Source organism: Falco cherrug, chromosome 3 (assembly GCF_023634085.1).
Source record: "Falco cherrug isolate bFalChe1 chromosome 3, bFalChe1.pri, whole genome shotgun sequence".
NCBI classification, from domain to species: Eukaryota; Metazoa; Chordata; class Aves; order Falconiformes; family Falconidae; genus Falco; species Falco cherrug.
This window is the reverse complement of record NC_073699.1, coordinates 27529353-27553111: the sequence shown is the minus strand read 5'-3', so window position 1 is coordinate 27553111 and position 23759 is coordinate 27529353. Positions and strand designations below refer to the sequence as shown.

The window sequence follows — 23759 nt, the reverse complement described above, 5'->3', positions numbered from 1 at the left end:
ATGCAGCCCGCAGGCCGTAGTTTGAGGACCCCTGCCCTAAACCAACACTGGAAACAGGGGCTACAAACCATGTCTTCCCTAGTCATATGATAGAAGCTATATTACAGAGAACACAGCCTTTTCCTCCCTCTCCTCCTCACCTGAGGTCTCTGCGTTCCCTGCCAGTCAGGGATCCCCCTCCAGCAGCCATGTGCTCGGGGCTGCCACCCTCACTGCCATGCTCAGGGCTGAGCCCAGCTCCACTGACCCACATGGGGCACACTCTGGGCCTGACAAAGAGGGCCACTCCAGCAGAGCCCAAGGAGGATGGGGTGAGAGACTTCTACCTGCACAGCTGGCTCTGCCGCTGCGTTCCAAAGCAGCTAAAATTTAGTGAGTGGAAAACTGGTGGGTGAGGCTTCCCAGACTGCATGCAGTTATAATGAAGTGGCGGGACTTGGAAAGTTTAAATCCATTTGAGACAGGTTTTTTTATCACTACAGGTCTTTGATCTTGACTTTGGGGCCTGATCCAGGGCTTATTTGCAAGACTCCGACAGACTACATTGAGTTTATTGGGCCCTAATACTTGCCAGGAGCTGAATATCTCTTCTGAGATCTTTAGCCCTTTCTGCCCCTACTTACAAGGGATGCTTAGCTCTTTCCATGGTCTGAATTGGGTACTGCAGTATTTAGAATCCTTGCTGAGCATTTCTGAAACAAACCCTAGAGATTTTGTTTTCTTACTTGCTTTCAAATATCTAAAGGTGTCAGCTATAAAGGACACTGACTTGCTGACAGGTGATGTTCTCCTCTCCTTGCTTACTCTGCCCCCTCCTTCTGGAATAGTCTTCACAGTTACTTTTGTTTCACAGACTTGGGCTGTGACATTATTTGTGTGCAAAGAAGTGTGTGAAAGAAGCCAGTGAACATTCTTGATCAAAGCACAGATTAAAATAAGATGGTACAGTGAGTACACATTTGCTGCCTACCTGCATTTCCCCTAGGAGCTCTCACAAAACAGTCCTGTGTGCACAGGATGCATTTGGGATGCTGAGGGTGTTGAGGTCTGCAAGATGATGTTTGGTAGCAAATGGCTTCAATAAAGCAAGAGGTCTCTTTCGTATTTCTGTATTTTTAATGAATATGCAATAAGGAGGCTAAGAAATACATATAACCTGGAAGAACTCATAACCTTTCTTTTCCAATGCTGTTTCTGACTAATTTATACATTTAATGCGTTTCTTTCTAATAATGCTTGCTTTCATGTAGAACCTGCTAAAACCAGTACTGAGAAGCTTTTAAATACTGTAGCAAATCTGACAACTGTTCATATAATATTTTCTGCAGGAATTAGCCGAAAATGCTACAGAAATAGACCAGTCAGTGAAGCTAACCTGTAGAAGGAAAGCCTCAAACAAAGTGGCAGAGTGCTGGAAGTGGAACCTTGAATTGCAATTGCTCCTAGCTTTCAGAGCTGTCATGTAGAATTCACTAGGTTTTTATAATCTGGAAAGAGAAAATCCTGTGTGCCAAGATAGCACCCAACATGTTACTATTGTGGAATTATGTGGGAGGGGAAATGTAGCCAGTTTTGTAAGGATATACATTTTAAGAGCTTCACTACCTTTCAGAATGACTTCAGAATCTTCCCTATAGACTTCCTCTGACAGATTGTGATAATACCAGTTCCTCACAGCAATACTTCAGCAACTGTCTAACTCTTCAGGCTGGTATCAGCCAGTATTTGGAGACTATAGCAACACAGCATCAAATCAGAACTGGAAAACTGCATTCTCCTCTTACAAGATTTAGATTTTCAAACAAGAAAAAAAAAGTCATGCTCAAAAGAGGAAAGACTTAGCAAGAAAGAGGAACAAGCCTACTGTGAAACTGAAAATCACTCCCCAGAGTCAACAAAGCACATGAGGCTGCATCTTGTGTAATATCCTAAATGGTTGAAGTCCATTATCTAGATTTTTTTTTTTTTTTTCTGCTGGGCTGTTTATGCCCTCTTCAGGATTTATAGTGAAATGAATAGACAAGCACTAGTGAGATTTATATATACTTATTCATGTAGTTCACACAATTGTACCTGCAGAGAGGCATGTTCTTAGCAAAGTCATAGGGATAAACACTGGGAACAGTACCAGATCAGGAAAAAAGTATTGGATGAACTTAAAATTAGCTTGCTCAGTAAGAAAATACAGTGTAATGCCCCTTCACAGCTGCAGTGGGTAAAAAGGCATTTGGAACACTCAGGAGAGGGTGAAGGGAGGCAGAAAGAATGTTTGGGAGGAAAAAGGATAAATAAATACAGGAGCTGACAAAGCACCTTGAGAACAATATCAGAACTCTGCTATACTTCTAGATTCATTTGTCACCAGGGCAGGGTAGAAGTGAGCTCAGAAAAGAATCCCTCAGTTTGTTGGTTTTTTTTTTTAATTGGAGTTCATAGCTCCATTGTCCTGAAATAGCTCATCTCAAAATATGCTTGCTCAACATGCCAGAAGGCATAATGCACATGAAAATGTCTCTGACCCAGTGCTGGGCAGGCCTCTATGTTTATTGGAGTTGACACTCCTGAAACTTCTTTTGCTGGTGCTTCCAGTTTTTTGTGGGACTTCTGAACAGCAACTTCTATGTCCTCAAGCTTTGCAGCTTGAAACACAGAATGCTTTTCCTCACACTCTCACATGGTTTTGGTATTCATTAATTACTGAAATGAGGAAGAACTCCATCATCAAAAATTCAAAACCCAGAAGACTAGTCAAGAAAATTTTGGTTGTGTAAGGTAAATCTAGGATTAGGGTATTTTTTTCCCCGCATTTGGCTTCCAATATTAGATTTGCCTGGTTACATTTCAAAACTTTCCTCTACCATAACAGGAGTCTTCAACTCTTTTTTTCAAAAAAACAAAGGCTGAAAATCTAATGCCATCTGAGTTACAACAGCTCAGGCTTTAGGAATACCAAACACTGTGATAAATTTGATGAAAGCTGCCCATACTGTCATGCCCAACACCCCACAAAGCTCATCTGGGGTTAGTGATTGCTATCTTCTATGGATTTACTGACTATTTGGATGACACTGATGAAGAGATTTCAAGGCAGGTCAATGTGTGCCTTCAGCACAGTTGCACGCTCACACTGCTCACTAGAGCTAAGCCCAAGACAAAAGCACCAGCCCCGCACACCTCCTGACCTGCTGCTGCTTCTGTGTGCAGGGACGGATGTGGTCAGATTTAAGGCTCAGATGTTAAAGTGCCTCCAGATTTAAGCTAATCTGCTCAGCATTTGAACAGTGGAGATGCACTTGCACAGCCCATAGGCATCTCAGCTGCGAAAGACAACTCCCCTGGTGAACTGGCTTTGTGACAGCTGGCTGCCAAACCATTTCTAGGCAGTTTAAACAAGACCAGGATGAGCACAAGAGCCAGAGCAAGACTCAAGATACATAATTATTGAGATATTTATAGTGGCCTAAGTGTGGAGCTGGCTGATGGTGTGAATATCAGCTGTAATGCACAGTATGCTGTGCAAGCCAAGACTTCTAGAAAGACACTGCATGCCCTTTGTAGCAAAAATGTGCCATGGCATCAAGTCATGCAGGGTGAGACATCAGCATACCTTTTGCGCATCTGTTGCTGGTGTGAAAAGCTCTGTTCTAGCAGACTTACTGTGTATAAAGTCAGAAAACTCCTTAAATAATAGCATAAGCAGGCACATCTTGAGCTTCAAAACTAAGCTCACTCCTGACTCTACCACTATATTTGCTCTATCACCTAGGGAGAACATATTAGGGGGGTAAGACCCCACACTTTCACCACCCATGCTGACCACCTTTGAATATTTCTGAAGTAGCTGTAAATTCAAAATAAGCTTATAACGGGTCGTTCTGTAGGAACATAGGCTCCTTTCATGCTCTTTGCAGTCGGAGAAAGATAAACATACTCCAGCACTTAATAGTTACTCTTAAGATCCCAAAGTGGTTAATTTTCCTCTTAGGATACCAAGCCCAGGTAGCATAATGTACAGACCTTGTTATTTTTGCACTTGGTCAGCAATTTAAGAGAATATTTTTAAAATTCATCTAGAGATCAAAGATCTCTGCTTGCACACACTATTGTAGGAGACAAATAAGCTCTAAATAATTCACATGAAGTGCTGTGGAAAAACACTATAACCTCATCCCAAAGGCTTATTGCCGTACAGAGGTTTTGATGTATTTTTTCCTGCAGAGAGGCTGGATGGGAGGAAATAACTACCAATACGTACCTTGTAGCTTTGGGATCCCAAATTACAATGTCAGCATCAGAACCCACTGCAATTCTCCCCTTCTTTGGGTAAAGGTTAAAGATTTTTGCTGCATTTGTGCTGGTAACAGCTACAAATCTGTTTTCATCCATTTTTCCACTGTACTGTAGAAGAGCACACAAAAGCAAACATTACTTTTTTAAACAAGGAATGAAAAAAATGTTCTTGTTGTTGAAAAGCCTTGACTGAGTGACAGACAAAAATATCATATTGAAGAGCTTAAAAGAAATAAAAATAACTGTTTGTCTCAGATACACATACTGCAATGTACATTCACTGCATACAATGACTTTATCTTACTTTACCCCACAACAAAGGGAAAAAAAAGGACAACTGTAAATCCAAATGCTCTTGTGGATCCAGTTTCAAGTCAACTGAAACCAAGTTTTTTTAGCTGGTTTTCAATTTGTAGTCCTGCTCAGCAGTTTCCTCAGGAGACATAACATCTCCCAAGTATCTAGGTTTTGGAAAATGGTGAGAGAGTATTAAGGAGGGTCTAGAAGATGATAAAGCAGAGTCAAGGCACAGTGTGTAATACAGGAAAGGTGATTTGCAAATCTCTTCAGCAATAGCACTGCAGTTGTACTGCTCAGTAAATGTTTGAGATCAAGTAGTATAAAAACCAAATCTGCTGATGTGACACATCAGCAAAACAGGAAATAATAATGGATATGCATGTGTCTTGGGGCTGTCCACTGCTACACAGCTAATTTAATCCAGCCTCCATGACTGTTATTTGCTCAGAAAGCCAGCTACACTGGCAATAATATTGTGCGTAGGTCAGTCTAGGAATCAGAATGTTGTAAATGCATGTTTGTATGGTGGCCTGTGAGCAGCCATCTGAGAAGAAAAGCATAATGAAAGTCTTGAACACCACTCTTCTAAATAATGGTGTGTGGGAAGGGAGGGAAGCTTTCCAGACAAACTCTCACAGCTGTGTATTTTACAAGTAAGAAAAGGGAATATAAGACTGATTGAAGAACCTTTTGAAAAATTACCTTGCCCAACTGGATACACTGTTCAAAAGCAGCACAGAAGTACATATTCATTTCTCCTTTTCATACTCATCACAAGCTAGATTATATTCCATTTTACACCATAAACAACCACACTAGAGCTTTGCCACAGGTGAATATAGGCAGAAATTGGCTTTGTACGCACCAACTGGAGCTGAATCTCAAATACAGATAAACAAGAGATTCTGAATCACATCCTTACCAAGTCTGTGAGGTAAATAATTCTACAGTGACCAATAAATATGCTTCACAATGCATTACCAACAAGACTTCACTACTGCAAGAAAACAATATTAATTAAAAAGTCAAACTAGAGCCTCTAGAACTTAAAAGTATTGTATTAGCCAAAGCAATCATAAAACCCAGATAGCAACAGGTCCCTCACCAGATTGCCTCACCTCCCCCTTCATCAGACTACCCCATGTCAAAAAAGCCTGGCCAGTAGCTTTCATATTTACATTTGATTAGAGCCTGAAGGGCTCTAATACTAAGAAACACCAGGCATTCTTGTGTTGGCACTGAGAATCTGAAGTAAATGGGACCTGAAGGTGCTTATCTCATGATATCACAGGACTGAGCCGTACATTAGAGAAGCATTTCTTATCTGTAGCTTGTTTCCTCTGGCTGAAAACACAAATTAGAAGCTGACAGGCACACACCCAGTGCAGAAGCTCCTCCAACAGCTAAGTTTGAGACATGAAAAAGAAAAAGTACAGAACTGACCAAGCTGAACTTGCAGGCATCTCTTTTACTTTCATCTGTTGAGAAACACGTTTGAAGTAAATAACTGTGCACTACTGTTGAAACAATAGCAGTCCTTTGCTGCTAAACGATGGAAATTATTCCCTAGTGCTATATTTTAAGCACTGAGAATCTTCTTCTGTCTCTTAGGACCACAAAGTGAGAGTTAGTAAGGATTCTGTTATGGTATTTGATCAAAAGAGTTATCCTGTCATAAGTACACTTGATAAAATGGAGAGCTGATAACTGCTGAGAGATTGTATTGTTGGAGAAATCAATTACCTCCATGTTCAGACATCTTGATATACTTACAACACCTTTTTCCCATATGACTGACATCCTGTCTTCCACACCATTCACTCCATTAGGGATTTTTGTGAAGTCATCCTTCCCCAGAGCTTTTTGGCATATATCAAAGGTGCAATTGTCAGTCCCTGTCACAGATAGGTCATCACTACAGGGAAACAAAGTTCATTATGAAGCAGAGCATGTGCAAGACAGTGCCACATAAGACAGGTTAGACCAACCACTGCAAGGAAAAACTGATATTCCTTGCCAGCCTGTCTCCAGTCCAGTCTTCCAAGAGCAGCTCCACAGTAACAGTCAGTTCCCCTGTGAATTAGTTGCCTCTTCAGAAATCCCTCAGAAGAAACCAAGCACCAAAAATAACACTTTTACTTTGGATATGTCAAAGGTGTCCCACAAATGGAGGACTTTCCCACTTTGCCTGGACCAAGGGGCTTGGTTCCATCCCCACTTAGGGCCATTTTAGACTATATCACTCCATATACCCCATGAAATTACTATGGATCTGCATAACCATCAGCCAGGGTTCAGGCACACTGTCACAGGCTCTTTGGTCAAATTCAACCCTTTTGTGGAGTTAGTAAATGTGGTAATGAATACCAGTGAACTGCACATTTTGTTAACTGCTGGTATCAAAAAAGAAAAAAATCCTGCTACCTTCTGAAAAAGATGTCATGAAGTAGACAACTTATATCTACCTTCAGAAGTCAGCAGGCTTAGTTTTTATGCAGCGTCCAAATTTCAAGTGAAAAAGGCAGCTGACCACAAAACCCAGACAGACCCCTTAGCTGCAACCCTACTTTCTACACATTTCTCACTGACTTCCAGCCTTACTGTCCCTTTGGTCATGTTTCAATTTTTGCTGCAGTATTAGCAAGGCAAGGGTTATTGATTAAAATGAAATGGAGGCAGAAGGCCACAAGAGTTCAGAGAAACAAAATCTGAACACTTTCTAATTTCTGTAATAAAAATACAGTTTTCATCTGTGGTTTCACCTTCCATTTCTCCTTCCTGATAATGTAATATTCTGTAATTAGAAAATCTCCAGGGCATCAACCTGTTATTCTATACTCCAGACAGAATTTGCTGAGTATTTGGGCATCAGCTGTCACTGCTTGTTCATCTGCTTACTTGGCCAGTAAGTTCATGAGAAAACCAGGAGTAGATGGATCTGGTCTCAGTGGAGGTCCCATGACATATGCTGCAGCATGAGCCCAGTCTTTATTCCAGTAGTGGGTGCCATCAGTGCCAAGACTAGCAGCAATAGGCTCTCCATAAACCACCTTTCCTGAAAATTGTAAAGCAATAGCATCATCATCAAACAACAAAAGCATGCATATCCTGTATTTTCTCTGTTGTGGATCTTTTTGGTGCAATGGATTTAATTTTGAATGAGTGTTTCAAATTAAACACCAACATATGGAAGGACATAATAAACTAAACTGTAAGACAGCATCTCTCTTTTGAATATTTTGCTGGTGATCTCCCAATATATTTCCTCATAAGAACATTGCTTGGACAAGTTTTTTAATTAAATTGTTGACAGATATATTATAATGGGTTTTACACATTGTTTACCAGGCATGTGATTGAGATTTCAAAAGGAACACATTCCTCAGTTGCATTAGTTATGCTCAAGATCTATATATTCCTTGATAGCACCTGTTTGGCACTCTGAAATTATTGACTATGTAACAATGTAAGTTAATATATACAGCATACAGACTTTGCAAGGTGGTACTTCTAATTGTCAGGCTATAATTGTTCCAGGAAGAACAATATAGAACAATATGGCATCAGACATAACCTAAGGAGGGTAAAAACATTTCCCAAATCAAAAACTATAAATAATTCAATTTTGAACATTATTTCCCAAATTTTAATCTTTAATTCTTTGCTGCACAATGTTCTAGATTCCTCAGAAGAGGACACCAACCTAGACTGGCTGTTAGTCTTTGGATAGAGCTAAAATATTTAAACTATTTTTTCCTCCTAGGAAACATGGGCTTGAAACTCATCAGAAAAAGATGGAAGATGAAACAAGATGTTTCACTCCCTGAGGAGGTGGTCCAACCACTTTGCAGTTCTGTAGGTGACCGGTGGTAGTGCCCTGACTGTGATGGTCACCAAAGAATCAAAGTGAGCTGGGACCTCACACACCCACTCATAGGCTGCTTGGTGCTGGTTGAAGGCAGCCTGTGGTGGATCCTAGCAAGAGCTTTCTCCCTCCTCTGATCCCTACAGACAGTGGTTGTCTTGCTATGGATCCTAGGTTTCACTCCAGGGACAGTTTTTATTAGAACTGTCACTGCATTACCCCAGCGAGGGCTCAGCTGGTAATTGCTTGGTGATGTAAGACAGGGACCTTTCTCTGGTTTTCTCTGCGTAAGCCATACATTCATGGTACTGTTGGAAAAAAAAACAACAAACAAACAAACCCAAAAACCACACAACTTTTGCAGTTTTCTCTCTGTACATTAGATTCTGGTACTTCTGTGAGCTACTGGATTGTAACTGTTACACTAGCATAGGTAGTTACTGAAGAGCTCAAATCTTTTCAAATGCACTTCCCACTGGAGTAGTGCCATTCCTTAAATCTGTGCTAGGCTTGCAGAAAGGACTCATACCGTTTAAAACCCATCCTTCCACAGTTATTTCTACAAGGTTTCAAGACTTGCTCTGACATCACTGTACTGTCCATTTATTCCAAGTACTACATAGTATTACTTTTTCCATGACCTAAAGACTCCCTATTAGCATTATTCATTTGCTGTATCCACCTCAGCAAGCTCTGACATGTTGAATGTGCTTGACTCATATTGACAGCTTGGCTTGGAGCATTCTAAGCTCCCAGTTCCACTTACCTACATACATTATAGACTTAAACTTGGGCTCAGAGGGAGACCACCATCAGTTTTGGGCTTAAAGTAACGACTTAAGCAGTTATTTACTGTTCTTTGCAACTTATTTTCAAAACTTAAAGCACTGAATGTGAGACCACCTATGGAAGTCACATACATGACCACTATGTGAATGAGAAGATTTAAGTCAGGTTAGTGTTTTCCTAATTCAGAGCTGCTGCAGGAATCAGGGGGATCTTGGCCTTCCCTGGGCAACTCCACAGTATTTGAGGGCAGGTTGCCATAAATCTAGATATATGCAGAAAAAGTCCTGCATATATAATCAATCTTGTATATTTACCTATTAGACTTTTGACAGATTTATCATGAGAAAGGGTCAGTAGAAAGGGGGAGAAGGGGGAAGTGTGGTGTGGTGTGTGTCTTTCCTACTGCATCTAAACAAGCTAAAGAAAATTCAATCCGATGTAAAGCTGAACTTTATGAAGGACATAGCTATAAATGATAAAAGTTAAAATGATAGGAAAGGAGTAAATGTTTAACTTCTATAAATAATTTTCTTATCTCAGTTTCACAATATAAAAATGAAAAGAAGTCTCCAAGCTCACAGTCAAATAGGCTGAGTTGATTCTAACTCGTACCACAGCTGAAGATAATATTTCTGCAGTTAGATTTTGACCTGAGCAGCTCCCCTTGTTCCCATGAGTTAGAAGGAGTACAAGCCATTTCCTCAAGCGATTTAGAGTCTGAACACTGCAGCTTCAACAGACTACATCTGGACACTTCTGCTGACTGTGCAATCTCTTGCATTTCGTTTGGACCGTGACCAGCCAGACTGAAAGGTGCAATAATATCAAGACTCTGATTTAATCCAAATAACAAGGAAATTCTGCATTAAGGCTCTTTTAGCTCAATTGGCAAAAAGGAAATTCTGCATTAAGGTTATTCTAGCTTCTGCCTATAGGCACAGAAGTGGAATAATACAGTAATAAATCAGGTCTTTCCATTTGTTGTGTTTTCCTGCATTCAGTAGAAACAGTAAGCAGAAAGTGTTCTGCTGTTTGGTCTTTCTGACATCTCTGAGCTGCTGGGAAATAGCTGTGGATATGGTGACTTCATCAAATGCCCAAACTGGCTGGCAAGAGCTATTTTCACGTAAATTACTTTATAACAAAGAAGACGGGCAATTGCAATTTATTTTACCACCTACCAAAGCTAAAAAAGAGTTATAATCTTGAGAAACACCAGCTAACATTTACAGACTTGAAAAACTGGTCCTTGTGTGCTTATTCCAGTAAAAGTTTCAGAAGCACTTAAGAAAAGGCCATATGGGGCAAAGATACACACTGACTAGCTATAATCTGAAAGAAGCAGAACTGCAAGGCAGAGTTTATTGATTCAGGCATAGCATTGCACCAGTTAAGCTATCTACAGCCTGAACCTGAGCTGTCCTGCATGAGCCAGGTAAAATGTTGGCATTTTTGGTTGTACTCCTGTGCTCAGAATCAGCGTAAGAGTCTGTATACCCACAGCTACGGACATACCCTTCTTCTCACTAAAAGACCTAACTTGTGACTGATTATAGGAGGCACCAAGTTTCTAAGTCTAAGTAAGCTTCTTGTCATCTGACAAAGTACATATTTTTATATGCACTTTTTAAAATAGGATAAACCTTTATAGAAAGTTGACTTTCTAGTAAGATTCTGCTCTCCAGTTCTGATCTGCGCTAGAAAGTCTTATTTCTTTAGTTGTAACAGCCCAGTTAAATGGGCAAAAGGACATGATCTCTAGCCTTTAGTACACAGAATGAAAGTATTTTCAAGGGGGAGGCGGTGTAAATCTTATATCCCTAAATCACATCTTATTAGCCTTACTTCCCCATAGGTGTTATTGACCGAAGGAATGGGTGACAGGGCCGCATTTGTTTTCCCCAGTAACTTCACATCAGGTAGTCCTAACAAGGAGAGGGAGCTCTGCTGCCTGACACTAGCTCTCTACAGCCTTGTCTCCTTGTTGTAGGGATACACAATAGCAGTAAGCAGATCCTCTTTGACTTCCCAGTCAAGGGAATGAGACTGTCATGCACACAGAAACGTCAGACTGCCATTCTATGGAAGCAGACAGTTCCTCTATCTATTCTAGCAAGATTCAAGATCATGTTTTGCACAGGGGTGAAGAAACAGCTCACTGAGACGAGCAGGAACACTTCTCAGAGATGTGTGGTCTTTGACCCTCTCAAGCAGAGAACTAGTGAACCACTGCTTTTGGCAAACAGACTGCTAGGCCCAAAAAAGAACAGGATGGGGGCATGAGTCAACCTGTCCCTCTCCAACACAAGCACAACTTGGAGAGTTTGGATTTTCTGGTGAATATTCAGCAGCACTGTAGCTGTTACTGATGTACATGAAAAACATGCTGCTACAATTTGGAGATTTCCTTCGGTGAGTGGTGTTGCTGAAGATCAGAGCAGGCACAGATGGTGGACGTTGGCATGGAGGGGAGAAGGAAACACAGTCACTCATGTGATTGCCCTAAAGTTTGCTTATTCTAAGTATAAGAACTAGTATCCCTTTACAGTCTGTATGACTGATTTTAGCCTTCAGGGTCTAAGCCATAGCTCACGGAAGAAAACAGAATTATGCCTACTGTCTTCCACAAACTGTATCAGACCTTCAGACCTTCAGCCTCTAGCTCTACTATTATTTTTCACCTTGTGTAGCTAAATGAGGGACAAAGAAGAACTGGGCTCTGACTTACATTTTTGACTAGGAAAATCACCATTCCAGAGAAGCAATGCTTCAATTCTGGTATCACACCGTCACCCAGAAAATAGATTATGCTCACTGAAGATCAGTCTGTCCCCTTCTGAGGTCAGTGATGGAATAGGAAGGGATATCAATCTTCTTTCAACATGGGCAGGCACAAATATGCACCCTCACACTGTACTTCATGCTAAGTGCTTGGAAAGGATCATGAACAATTTCACAATTTTAAACAGTAGGAAGCTAGCATCAAGAGATGGAGAAATAATCTTGAAAAGATGAATCAACTGCATTAGAGTGAATATTTCAAATGCTTGAGAGCCTTCTGGTATTTAAGAGTTTACACAGCTTTCACATTAGAGTGGTTTTAACCTGTCCAAGCTGAGTATATTCCAGCAAAATATTTGGGGTTTATTTATGTCATTCATAGAATACTTTGAGAATTTATATTTATTTTTTTTTGTCTGGAACTCCTTGCTTTGTATCACCACTTTTAATTGAGGAATGGAAAATAAATTCTACTGAAATTAACAACGAGTTTCTCATTACCAGAATTTACATACATCAGTCTCATTAAACACTATAATCGTTGCAACTACCTTTGTGGTACACTAGCTGTCTTTCAAAATTTCTTAATCAATCCTAGATTTCTGTTTCCTAAACAGCATACCTCCATGTAAATAGAAATTAATTATGGACATATGACATATATTGTTGTGCACAAAGGCAAGCATTGATGATTCTGATTGCTTCAACCCAGGAAGCTATAAAATCCGATTTGCACCACAATAATCATAAATTGTACAAATGTCTTCTTTTTACACATTGAAGAAGTGTACATATATCATCAGTTATCACACTGACACTGCAGACTATTCTTACAACACATGCCTGAAAATATTTTACAGTATTCACTATCAGCATAGAATTTTTTCCTTGAATAGGGTGTTATAAAACACCATCACCTATCTTAGCACTTTTATATTCACAGACAGTGTTTCATCTTTAATCTGGGTATTTTAACTATTGTTACAGCTTCTTGTAGTTAATCTTGACACTACACCTATGAATGTACAAATAGCAGTACACTGATGAATATAATCCACATTACCAGCAGCACTGTCATCTAGTGGAGGAATCTAATATAGCACAGTACCAAAAGATATGTTATACCAAAAAAAATATTCCGGTAGGTTCTTTTATAAACCTGAATTACTGTAAGTCTTACTAGAAATCATAATCAATACATACTCCACATAAACATATCCGTCTATATTAGCACAATGATATCATGCTTGTTTTGATTGTACTTTTGACAAGCTTTCATACTGTGCATTTTGATATTAATAATCCACCCCCCCTGTGTAAACCTTATCTAAAGTACAAGAAACAATGAAACTGAGGTCTATATGCAATTCATGTTAGATCAGATGAACACAAGATGAGATGTGAAAGATAATGAGGACAGATATCCCACAAAGTTTTAGACCCTCCAAATCGTGGGCTCTGTTCTACTCCTTCCACCCATGTAATGTCTCTTCACAATGCTGTGGTTCCACAGGCTGCTCTGGATGAACTTACAGATGAGGAGGTAAAACATCCGTAATTCCTACAGCCTTCAAGCTGCTTCTAGTCTGCCCAAAACATAGTCAAGAAGGTCAGGCTCCCTTGGCTGACCAGATGTATTTATGAACCCTGCAGTGCATGACCTGAGAAACCCTTCCCTGGGGGGAACTGAGGTTTTCAGACACTGTCATCCTCACCGTGATTTCTAAGCGCCCAGTGAATAGGAGTCCTGGTCATGTCATGACATTGTCTGTAAAAACTTGGTGTGGTCTCTGTTGTAGAATTTCTCATCTAAATAGCTAATAAAAACTTGCAGACTGCAACTCAAGGGAGGGCAATAGCACAGCATATATTGTCTTGGATTGGTCACATCATTTTTAATGCAATAATGCTGTCCTGGCCATCACTTTGATCATGGAAGCACAGTATAAAGGAGAAATAAGTTCCCTCTGGCAGGGGAGAAAAGCCTCAAACGCAGTTGCTGTTCTTCCACATTGCTTCTCTCCCACTGGGCCCCACAACACTCACACATAGATTTTAGACATCCCGCTCCAAGACATTCACCCATGGTCTGAGGGTTATGCACCAATGACATGTAGGACACTGATGCTGTTTGGTTTTCCATGACACTTCCTCCAATGCCATTGCCCAAGCATAAAAGAATTAGGACTTTTTTACCTTCTCTTCGTGCATTACTTATCACCCTTGCTGCAGATTTACTCATCACATGGACTACAAAAAGGGGACAGTTTACAGCATTTGCTATGGTAATTGCTCTTTGCGTAGCTTCAGCTTCCACTTCTTCAGGACGACATAGCTCATGCCCCTCAGGACCAGTTATTCCCATTGCCAGCATCTTCTTTGCACCCTGAATACCACACAAAAACATGTAAAAGTCTGTTAAAGTGCAACCATGGTGTCTTGAACATGCTACCAGACAAATGGATCTTAAACCAGCTACTGCAGCCAGTTTGAAAAAAAAAAAAACCAAGGTGGTTATGATTTTTTTCAAGAGAAGTTACTGTTATGTTATCTGAAATGCAATATTTCTCTTGATAAACACAGGTCTCAGAATACTTAAGTGACTTCAAAGAACACACTCCACTGGCTTCCAGGGATAAATCACCACTTTTGAAAACACTAGCCCTCTCTCAGTATGTGCTCTTAAATGATTGCAGCCAGTAACTGAGATGACAGTACTAACACCTCACTGAAAAAAAAAAACCAACAAAAAAAACCCCACCAACCAAAACCAGATCCTCACTAAGAACAAAGATACACATCCAGAGCCTCTGAAGGAAGCTCTAAGGTTTTAGGAGGCATAAGATTTTGTCCCTACTATATTTCAGGAACTTATGTTTTGCTGATTTGGGATTACATAGCAATAAATTCATTTCCGTTATGGGACCTGGGGAAGAGTCAAAGCACTATTGACTAGAACAGCTGAAGAACTCAAAGGCATCAGTGTAGTTACACTCCCAGTTCCTCCACACAGCACTAAGATGGCACTAACAAGTGTGATGAGAAGCTAGCTGTGTAAAGGGAAGTTGAGACCTTTGTGCCCAGTCAGTGAAGCTTTCTCCACTTCTGGATTTGTTCCTGTTAGATGAGTCCACTACGTTTGGAGAGACCTAGGGTTTCCATCACATGCCTAATGTCTAAATACCTGGCCAAGCGTTCCCCCTCTGACTTGGTCGATGGTCAGGCTCTGACTGTTGTTTTCTTCGTCACTCAAGTATATATATTATATTGCAAGTATAAGACTTATTATAATAGGATCATTTCCTTCCTGTCTATCCTGAACCCAGGAGTTCGGGTTACAATTTCTTAGCCTGCCATAAGCATCCTTTAAGATCATGGACAAGATCCTCATGTCTTCAGTTCCCTGGAAGTAAAATAGGGCAGAAAAGCCTTTCCCTGTGACACAACGATGGTACCAATATATTTACTGAAGTGCTTAGGTAACAGGATCATTTATATTCCTGACTTTGACGGACAAAATGTCAAGTGCCTACCTGTGCAATTAGCTCCCCATTCTCTGCATGGACTTGAGCAACTGCTCCAAGTTCCTTACAGCAGGAAAAGGCTGCAAATAACTCCTCATCATTGACCATGTATAGATCCTTATAGGCCATGAACATCTTGAAGGAGTTGACGCCTTTGTTTTGAACAAGACTTTTCATTTCTTCCTTCACCTGAAAGACAGCAATTTTCAAAAACCTGCCATATCATTTTTAACCCATTAATAATTTTGTATAAATAGATCGTAAGTATTAAGGGTGAGTCTTTGTTCACCCATCAAACATATGTTCAGTCCGAACAGCCCAAGTCACATATTTAAAGACTGACTTACATTATTCTTCTTGTATCAAATTGATTCTAAAAGTGTATCAACCAGTACCACTGCAGTGCAGATATTGGAGGCACAAGCTAATTGCAGGAAGGGAAATGCTTTTTACAAAAGGCAGTTAAGCAGAATGTTATTCCAAATAAACCTCCTGATGATGAAAGAACCGAGTCCAATATTACAATCAATGTATCCAACTTAGTACCGAGGCAAATAACAGAGTGACAGAAAAGGTCTTGTCTCCTAGAGCCTTGCCCTGACTTTAAGCACCACACAGCCTTTCGGAATATTTTTTAACAAACAAACTCTAGATGCAAACCTGCTTTTTTTCTTGTATGCGTGCACTCCTTGATAGGATTCTCTGCTTCTGCTAGGGTTTGTGAAGCCCAGAAAAACATTATCTCCCAAACAAAGAAAGAAAAATGCAGATTTTAGCCCAAAGGTTTTTTGTACAGCTGGTTAGCTAGAACCATCTGTTACCTAACTTTGGCTCTCGCTTCCCTGTGAAATGGTAGTAACAATAATATATGTGTATCTGTGACACTATTACAATTTCCATGGGCTGAACTCCTTTCAAAAAGTAAAACATTCTTTTTCATCTCTCTAATAATCTGGTTGGATGTGCCCAAGAAAGGTGAAAGATTGATATAAAACTCAATGAATTTTTCTGGACTTATCCAGAGGAGGGACGGGTGCACATCTTGAGTAGAAATTTTCAAAACCATAAATATCTGACATAAGGCCCTGCTCTGGCACAAATATAGAGGCATGTAATTTATTTTTTTCTTCATCAATTACTATGACTAAGGGAAGGCATTGTAAAAAATATATGTTTTTAATCAATACTTTAAATCCTGAGGAAATGATAGCTAATTAGAAGGGCATGAAATATCAGTGGTTTTTACCTATATCTTTTACAGCTACAAAACATCAGACCTTTATTTCTTTCAACCTTGGCCTTTAAAAACAGTTAAATTCTTAACATAAACCAGGACATTTCATTGGTTTACACCTCCTTAGTTTTAATGACTTTTTCAGTACAATTCTGCTGTTTTCTACTAAGGCTGTTTCAAATGCACATTCCTCAAACTTCACTGGAGAATTTATTTTATGCCTTTGCTTTGAACTAGAAGTTGCTGTCAGTCTGTTTACTGCTTAGTGCACAGAATACCAAAGATGAGGTGTCTCCAGAGTGAAGGCTTTGGTTTATGTATTTTAAAAGTTAAAAATAAGAGGAAGTATTCATATTTAAAAATAGAATTTATTTAATGTATCTATGTACTGATGCACATTCTCTGAGGATCCAAAGTGGTGGTGTAAAACATGGGTCAGGTTCAGATAGATGTCAAGCACCTGAAAAGTTAATTTATTCTGTAAAGCTTTCAGGCTATCAGCAAACATTCACTCAATAAGGACAATTCTTCCATATGTAAATTCCCAGAAGAGTTTTTAGATAATCTCACATTCAAGTAGTTATTGGCTCCAGTCCTGCTTTACTTAAGGAGATGTTACTGGAGTCACTTAGGAACAGAACACTTCTTTTAGAAATGAAATTAAGCACCATATTTTTCACGTATACCCTTACTGAAAAAAAATGGTAACTCCAAGACTCAACAGGAGCATAGATTATGAAGTGTTTAAGTAACAAAAGGTAAAACTTATAAGACATCTCCTGCCACCTTTGGTCTTACATAACTGCTTCTTTTTCCTTTCACTTTGTGCAGCATTATCCAAAGATATAGACTGTTGTAGACCTGCTTTTTCAAATACATGTACTTTTAGAAGGGTGTGGACTATTTCAAATGTAGTTTTTACACACACAAATAATATTATCCTGCCAGCAAGCTATATTTAGCCTGTGAGGGCTAATTCAAAGCAGATGTGGTACCAGTTTATGGAATTGAAAATCAGCTATTGTATCTACCTTGTTGCTCCACCACGTCACTGCCACATGCAGTGCATAATCACAGCAGACTTTTGGGTCTGCCCAGCTTCTCCATGTATCAAAGGCGTCAATAAGGGAACAGCCTTTCTGAGGGATGGCAAAGTCAATGATCATAGTGGTTCCTCCTGATATAGCAGCCTGAAAGCAAGAAAGTTAATATGTAGCAATCAGACGGAATGCAAATTTCCTCCCACCCTCTCCAACTCCCTGTGCAACAATTAATCTTGATGAACTGAAAAGCGAAAAGCCACTGAAGTTTCCCTGATTAATGTTTGAACTTGCAAAATGATTGTGAAGATCAATTTCACCTCCTTTGAGAAAGATGTTCTCAAACAGGTATTCAGGAGAATCATGGGGAGATTCTCGGACTGAAAGAGAACTTTTCACACATGTACAAAATCTTATCAGATTTGGGAGAAGAGTCTGCAGCTTTCACGCACCTGTGACTTTCCTTAAGCGGGTGGGCTCACCAAGAAAGAAGAGCACCACAAGACCATCGTCAACTTAAGAAACACTTCCTCAGAGTCTATGTAGTTGAAAAAACAAGCTTGTGTGACAGGAAAGTACTAAGGGGCACATACACAATTAAAAACAAGAAAAGATATTCAGTTTGAAAAGCCACTGTGAAAATCCTCATTTTTTAAGACCAAAATTATTTTTAAAGTGGTTTAAAGTTATTTTTATTACTGACAGGGTATCATCTACTAAAACTGCATAGTAGTTTTTAAATAGGATGAGGCACTTACATCCTCCATATACATATTCACAAGTAAATACATCAATGAGAATCTTACTTTATGTATGTTATGAGGATCAAAAATTGCTTTTTAACCAATAGTTTTCACTGTCCTTTACACACCATTGAATTATTACTTTTTTTTCCCCCTTTGAAGGATCTTTGTTAGTCAGTCCCAAAAAACAGATCCTCAGCTAATAGAAATTGATCCAATGTAGAAATTCCTTTGCTGTAATTGTTGCAATCTACCACATTAGCCAGAGAAATCCTGTCTATTTCTCTGAACAACAACCCTTTGCACAACAGGTACAACCAATTTAGATAAAAACATACACAGTTCAAATTTATGCTATATTACTCTCCTTATTTCTAGATCAGTAAGTATCTTCCTTTACTTAGCACTCAGAAGCAAAATTGTAAATATGTCACTATATTTTGCAAAAAAAAAAAAAAAAAGAAGAAGTTTGGAAAGTGATGTAAACATTTGTGAATCTGTGATGAATTCAGTAAAACTTTCTCTAAGAGAAGTTGTTCAAACTGTCAAATTTTTTTCAGCAAGACAGATTGACTTCTTTTTAAACAGGATTTAGAATTAAAGAATATTTATGAAAGTCAAGAAAAAAAAAAGTTATGGGTTTCACAACTCCACTTTAAAGTCTTTTTTTTTTTTCCCTAACACCTTTTTTGCCCTCTCTTTGTTTTGAAGTATCTGTGTCTTTATTTATTCAACTGAATGGGTAAATCTTAGCTAATCATTGTAGCATATTTTGCAATAGTTGAAAAACAACTCTGTCTCCCTGATTCTCTTGCCAAAATATTTGTCAGATTATGACCTTCAGTAAATAGCTCTGAACACTTTCTGCACTTTGACCTGGGTTAAGAAGGTCCACAATATATAACTTTTCAATATCTGATCACTAGGCTGGATCTAGACTCTTCTTCTAGGCACCAAACTGACTGTTTTGTGTATGCTGTCTCTATTTTGCAGCTTCCCTGTCCAGTGCCTAAAAAAGTTATTAAAAAACCCTAAAAAACCTGTTACTTTTTTTGGGCAAGATAGCACACAATTTATCTCCCCTACTTTGGGATTTCAAAGTGTAAGCACCTACATCTGAGTTAGTCTGCATCTTTGGTTCTCTTTAAAGACAACAGTGGCACTTTAAGAATGAGATCACTCACACCTTAAGAAACCATCTTAAGAGAAAGCCATAGCCATTGCTGTTTCTTTTACATATTTTCTCCTGTCAAATAAAATAATCTTCTGGCTTTAAGTCACATTTGTTTGATTTCTCTTGTAATGTCAGATTTCTAAATACAGTGTTGATAATTAGTTTACAAAAATGGTCTTCACAGAGGAAAAAGGATTGTTGCAGAAAATGACAAAACATGTGTGTGTGTACTGTAAATCATATAAACTAAGTATTCTAGAAATGAAATTCTGCACTTCATTCAGCCACAAAATATACTTTTTGATGTCTGTAGACAAGCAGAACAGACATTGTGGACTTTATTTTCTTCTCTCCATTTATCACAAAAAAGTAGTGTGAAGAACAAAAACTGCTTGAGGAAGCCATTTCAGGAACTACAATTTTTTTCAAAAAAATATTTCTTGTCTCTATGGACATCTGAAAAAGTCAGCATTGTTAAGCCCATATAATAATAGATCCCCTTATTTCTACCAGATAGCTATGGAAGAGACTTAGTTTTGGGAAAAATACTCTGGTGATCAAATTTATAATTCCTTTCCAACTATCAGCTCTGAAGGTGGAAATTCAACACTCTAGCTTCCCTTTTACATCTTAACTTACATTAACTTGGATAGACATGTTATGTTTGACATCACAGCCATTCTGGTATGACAGAAAAGATCTGCTGTGATGAACAAAATTTGTTGAAGTTTTGCAGAATAATTACAGTCTGTAATTAGGCATTGTAACTTCTGTGCTCATTGAGAAGAACACTACTAGTGCTTAAAGCTGTCCAGTGTAAAATATTTCCATTCAAATAACAGCAACACCACCAGCAAATCTATCTTGAGTTGGAATAAACATTGTTATTGAAAGAAATACGCCAATAATTTAAGGATAGCATAAAGGTAATTTGTAGTCCTCCTTCCAGTACTCTGGGCTCAACATTAAGAAAAGCCAAATCCTTGTTAGAGTATGGAAATGTACAATTACACCACTCAGACAATCTAATTCACACTCTTATGACATGATGGTGTAAGCAAGGAATGAAAATTTCTGTTAGAGTCAATCTAAGTAAGATGACAAATTTTAAAGGTTCTTAATAGTTATGTAGTTATTGCACCAAACCATTTGTTTAAAGGACTTGAATTTTTTTTATTTCAACTAAGTCAGAAAGGTACATCAGTATTTTGCACATCAGAAAAAACTAACATCAGTGAAATCCATTTCTTTAGAAGAGATGCACTATTGCTTTCTGTTTTTTGGCAAACTCCAGTTCTGCTGTGAGAGGGGCAGGATATATGTAACAGCTCGTCTGATGATTCTGGCTAACAGACAAGCCAAACAGGGCAATGTGATCCCTTCTGTGATCAAAGGATTTCAGCCTGCACAGCTAAGCTCTTAGAAAAATACCTTACACATTTTAGGGAACTCTGTATGAGTGGTTTTATTGTATGGAGATGATGCATAATGCTGTTAATACTGCTACTACTAGTAGTACTGCTAGTAGTAGTTCTTGCTAATGCAGAGAATGTAAGATCAGCTAAAAAGATGGGGGGGGGGGGGGGGGGGGGGGAAAACATTCCAAGTGGTTAAACCTGGAAAAATTAGCTAGTTTTAGAAAAAATATTTGAACTGGACTTTCAATGAGAGACGTGGTAAGGTCCAAAGTGAATGGTGGGCTTGCATTCCCCCATGCTAACAGGGTAGAACAATCAGGTTACCACAGAAGTGCTCCCAGCACGCTGGGGAATTAAAGTGTTGCTTTAGTTAACCTTTGCTCAGAAAAGTATGAAGCTTGTTGCATGTACCAGTGCAAGCTGTAGTCTTGTGGCGGCAGCCAGTGTAAACGACTACACTTGACACTTGCTACCTGCAGCTAGGAAAGTCTCTAAAGGAACCCAAATAACCTACTAGTTGAAGGAGGACCTCTGTGTACTCCACCTGTTAATGACAATGTCCCAGCCAAGGGACAGTAACAGTTGCCTGTGCTTGATTCATGGTCTACTCTCTCTTTCAGAAGTAATATTGAATAAGCAGTAGACATCCCTTTCTGAGAAAGCCCAGATGCACACACAGACACGCCTATGTGCACTCACCTTGGTTCCCGTATAGAAGTCATCTTTTGACCTGCTACCCATAAAAGGGAGCTGCATGTGTGTGTGAGTGTCAATGCCTCCAGGGATCACCAGCTTGTTGGTCGCATCTAGCACAGTGAGTCCAGTAGGTGGCTCAGGGTTTAGGTTCAGTCCCACTTGCTGCACCACTCCATCTTCCACGTACACATCAGCCACCACAGAGAGGTCATCATTCACGACTTTTCCCCCCTTGATCAAAAGTCTCTGCCGAGCCAGGGCTTGGTGTGGCATGGGAGCCTACAAGGTGGGAATGAAGCCTCAGCTGAAAAAGTTGCTCTTGCCTGAGAGTACTTCACTGCCCGCCCTCCTCTCAGAGCAGCAGTTATCTCCCAAGGGCCCTAAACACACACCACGCAGTGCTCTTTAAACAGACATCAGGGGAATGCCCCCCCCCCCCCCCTTGGCAGCTCCACCTACTACCCCCAGCAGTGCACCAATGCCCAGCACCCAGCGAGCCGGCACGCAGGATGGTGGCAGAGCCTTGGCTTCAGGCCCTTTCTGCTCTGGACTCTGCCTGGACAAAGTGTCACCAGGCTTTCAGGAGGGTCCGGCTGGGTTCTTGTGGCACCACTCCAGCCTGCCCTGTGTGCCCTGGGGTTTGAAACATGCTGGGCTGCTTTGAAAATGTGGCCATTCATCAGCTTGTGATGCCCAAAGGTGACCCAAGCTCTTTGCAACAGGGTTTGAGGAAACCAAGTGTGACCTGAGCTCTCCACAGAAGTGGTCAGGGAGCCCAGGGGTGATGTGGGGTCCCTGCAGCAGGGACAGCGCAGGGCTGTGGTAGTCCAAGCATCGTACCCACCTCAGTTTAGCCCTTGCAGGCTCTGCTGCCACGGGACTGAGGGGACTGAGTCACCACACTGGAGGACACCAGCCATCAGGAACTGCTCCTGAGCTGTTTCTCTGAAGATGATTTGGGACACGCAACCCTCAGGACTTAAACGCAGCTCCCTCTCCTGACTTCCAACACCACTACCTGGACAATACACTGGCTGAGGGGGGATTTCTGGAGGCAGCCCAGGCCTCTCCTCAGGCCAGCAGGAGGCTGGAGCACCAGGGCCATGCGGTCGCTGTCAAAGGACCAGGTGAAAATCACCCTCCAGCAGCTACTGCATCGCACCATCCACACCGCCGCTTCTGCCCGGCCTGCTCCAGCCGGCACTGCCCGCTGCCCCCACACCACGGCCTACACCACCACCGCAGCCCCCGCTCAGCCTGCTCCAGTTGGCACTGCGCCACCCACACAGGCCCCAATCGCCTCCCACCGGCTGTGCCCGACCCCTCACGCCTCCCCCACCCCAGAGGCACCCCTTCCTGCCGGCTCCGCCGGGCAGCGAGGGACAGGACAAAGGGAACCATGGGGTCCTGCAGTGGGTTTCATACAGGGCTGGCGTGACCCCGGCTGGGAGAGGCAGTTCGTGCGTTTTGAATATAGACCTGGAAAAAGAGGTGGGGAAGTAAAATGAAGGTGGCTAGAAAATGAGCTAAAAGCTTGGAGCACAAGGAGGAGAAAGACTGCTGGGTAGAGGAATGAAGCTGGGTTAATTAATATTGATAACATACAGCTGTGGGCTGGCTTCAGTGGCGGTGGGCTGGCTGATGTAGATAAGCTGCAGCTGTGGCTGGTTCTGTTACGTGGTTAAATAGCAATAAGGGGGGCAGCTGCTAATGAGGAGGGACCTGGAAGAAGTAAAGGGGAGAGCCAGTGAGCCCTCCCTCGTTGAAGAAGGACAAGGCAGCAGAGGGACTGGCCTGAAGAGTATGAAGAGGCAGCACAAACAGATGGACTGTTGAGGCCTTGTGGGGGGTTGGTGGCTGTGCTGGGGCAAGGTGTGCTAACTACTTATTGAAGTTAACCTGGTG

The 23759-nt window shown here is 40.6% G+C and overlaps 1 protein-coding gene across 1 annotated transcript in view; it reads right to left on the bottom strand.

Moving 5' to 3' along the window:
* Positions 1-22249, bottom strand: part of DPYS (dihydropyrimidinase) — a 35332-nt gene extending 13083 nt beyond the window's left edge. Inside the window, exons 1-7 of the mRNA XM_005431814.3 lie at positions 21858-22249; positions 17815-17973; positions 15559-15738; positions 14222-14411; positions 7489-7645; positions 6364-6505; positions 4256-4398 (exon numbers count right to left, since the gene is read on the bottom strand). Of these exons, the coding sequence (XP_005431871.1) occupies positions 4256-4398; positions 6364-6505; positions 7489-7645; positions 14222-14411; positions 15559-15738; positions 17815-17973; positions 21858-22127 (1241 nt within the window). The 5' untranslated portion in view covers positions 22128-22249. The remainder of the gene's footprint in view (positions 1-4255; positions 4399-6363; positions 6506-7488; positions 7646-14221; positions 14412-15558; positions 15739-17814; positions 17974-21857) is intronic.
* Between the last annotated feature and the right edge of the window lie 1510 nt (positions 22250-23759).